Consider the following 2,990-nt stretch of genomic DNA (forward strand, 5'->3'; position numbering starts at 1 on the left):
GGCATTGAATTTCCAGCTCTGTTTTCGCGTTGATTTATAGGACGTAGAATATAAGATAGTAGTAAGCTTAGAACTATTTTAAATATAGTGCAGCTAAATTCTAGTTAGTTTATAATGTCAAGGCGAGAAATACTACTAGCGTCATTTAACTACTACTATATATTCCAAAGATAGCCCCAATTGAATCTTAAAGGCCATTTATTTAAATGCCCTACAAATTTGTCTTACTCCCTTCTTCTCCGTTAACATTAAGACTTAAATATTCGTTAGTTGTCCTATATTAACACAGTATTAATAGGGTTATTAAGTTACTTACTCCCAAATGTCTGAAGCTAGTGCAGTAAAGGCCGAATTCATTGCTGAATAAGTTGTGCGCGAAGTATTAGATGCTGCTGAAGAGGTTAAAGTAGTTGGATTTGCTAAAGCCGTTAAAGTCACTAAGGTCATTAAAACCGTAACCGGTAAAGTGGTTTGTGTTAGGCCTTTTTGTTATATATAAAGGATGATATAGTTATTACAAGGGATATTAAGAGAATTACTACGGCCTCGGCAGCCGCGTTTATAATTTAGACATAAGAATATGGCAAAGTTCTTCATTACAACGTGAGGATTACTTGGGAGATTGAGGTAGAGTTGTAAGTACCTAAAAATTAAATACTACTACGGTTATAAGTTGCAATACTTATATCTATAAGCATTAAAATAAATCTTATAATTCCGGTAAGTTATTTATAACCTAAGAACTGCCCATAGATAATCCAACCTACTGCTCTTAGTAAGGCGTAGATAGGTAAAGTTAGTGGGTAAAGTAGATAGGTAAAGTAGGTGGGTGGTGCTACTAGGATAATGCAGGGGATAATATAAGGGATAATGTAGGGTATAATGCAGGGAATAATGCAGGGTATAATATAGGGAATAATACAGGGTATAATATAGGGAATGATACAGGGCATGATACCGGGGATAATACTAGGGATAAATTAGGTAATGGGCAAAAGATAAGTTACTGTTAAAGCTCTATAGAGAATTTAAAAATAGTAAATTTAATATCTACGTATAACCTCGCCTTTTGATAAAAATATAATATTTTAGCCTTATCTTATAAAGGCAAATAATATTAACTAAGTAAAGATACTCTGACGATATTTTTTGCGAAAGTCTCTATCGAAGTGTACTAATGGCCTCTTTCGCGTCGGAATACTTAGGATGGAGTAGTCGCACTTACGACGAAAGACTTCCTTAGGGTTAGAATGGCCGGGTTCGCTAAAGTCGGCATTAAGTCTTTATCGCTCAATAAACCAAGTAATTGAATTGGGAAAGCCACTAATCTTCCGGCGGTATAACTAATTTAACCGCAAGTATATAGTTACTTTCTGACTAAGGTGATAGACGGGGAATCTAACGGCCTTATTGTAGATTCTACAATCTATATATAGATCACCCTTATTTAGATTACCTAAGTTAGTGTTTTAATTAGTTAAGAACTGGGTAGACGGGAATTTTTATACCAAATCGCAGACTAGCGCTTGGGCATTTAGACTCCAACAACGTATAGATCCACAACATTCGTACTAACGCCCTTAAAAGCTTAGCATCTCGCTTAATTTAAAGAAGAAAGAGGCCGACCGTAGTGCTTATTTAATGGCTAGAAGGATATGTTGTTGTGACTAAAGATATAGATGCGTTTCCCTTCGAAGATCTGCTATCTTACCTATCTTGTTTAGTGTAGGCTGGTATTTAAAGGGTATATTAATCCGGAAGTAGCTTCCTAGAGCTTCCTTATTTACTAGTAGTGACTTAAGTCGATTTAAATGCTTAACGTGGTTATTCTAAGCTACTAGTATAGTCCCAAACGACCTTAGGAGCTGAGGTATAGGACTATTCTAAAAACTATGTTGTATAGACGGGGCTTTAGGGGAACTAGGCTGTTGAGTAAACCCTAAACTAATAGATACGGTTAGATTAGGGTCCGCGTTAAAGGCAATATAACTCTTTTAATAGATTAGATCTATAGGGTTATTATGCTTTCTAACACCCCTATCTTAAATAAAACTGACAATAGGGATAAACTTGGCTAAAAAGATACTAGATAAATCTGTTAGAACTTTAATAGAGTAAGTAAGAGTATATTAAATGTATATGGGTGTAGCAGACGTAGCTTATGCACTATAAATTGTTAGTCTATATATATAAATGAGATAATTGAAACTCACGCTTACTATATTAATACTTTATTATAAGGATTAGTTAATCTAACGTGCTTATAACCTAGCTATATATTAGGACAGAGTTTAAATAGCTTAGGTTAAATTTACCGCAATCTTTTCAACGTTCTAATACGCCATTATAATTTAATAATATGCATAGCGCGCCCTTAGATATTGTTGTGGCTATTATAGTAACTTTTATACCGGACGTCCCAAACTTCACTATATTGAATAGCCGGTCATTTATTCCGAATGCATCTTTGAGACAGAACTTAAGTTTAGCAACCTTAGAACGGCTTTTAGTAAGCTAAAAACCTAAAAACGAAATCATACAAAAGTATAGTAAAAGCCTAGTAAGACGCTGCATAGCGAAAACTCGTTTAGCTAGCGTCTTAAACATAAAAATGCAATTTTGGATGCTCTGTCGTATTTAGAAAAGCTAGAGAACAGTAAGACCTCCTATAGAAGTTAGTTTATTCTATATTATTATATAATTAAACCCTACCTAAACTAGTACCTAGAGCGAAGTCGAAATTATCCTAAAGGGGATATAGGAGGTCCTAAACTTGCTCTAGATTTCTCAGTATTAGTAGTAATAGCTTTCCTCAGACGCCGCCTCCGTCAATCGCTAGTAAACGAGTACTAGTAGTTAATAGAAGGAGCTTTACTCCTAGCGGCCCTTTAGATTGGCATAATATGCACTTAGAGACTTTAAAGTGATATTTAATGCCTTATATCAGCGTGCCGTATCTACGGACGCAAATATTATACATTAAATGTCTA

The 2,990-nt window shown here is 34.8% G+C and overlaps 1 protein-coding gene across 1 annotated transcript; it reads right to left on the reverse strand.

Annotated features, from left to right (window-relative positions):
- Positions 1-2,325: 2,325 nt before the first annotated feature.
- Positions 2,326-2,514, reverse strand: K441DRAFT_560180 (uncharacterized protein; the record flags this gene model as incomplete). Its single annotated transcript, XM_067643483.1, has 1 exon — positions 2,326-2,514. A coding segment is annotated over one exon (189 nt), but the record flags the coding sequence as incomplete, so codon positions are not given.
- Positions 2,515-2,990: the final 476 nt, after the last annotated feature.

This window comes from Cenococcum geophilum (assembly GCF_001692895.1).
Source record: "Cenococcum geophilum 1.58 unplaced genomic scaffold K441scaffold_21, whole genome shotgun sequence".
Taxonomy (NCBI): Eukaryota; Fungi; Ascomycota; class Dothideomycetes; order Gloniales; family Gloniaceae; genus Cenococcum; species Cenococcum geophilum.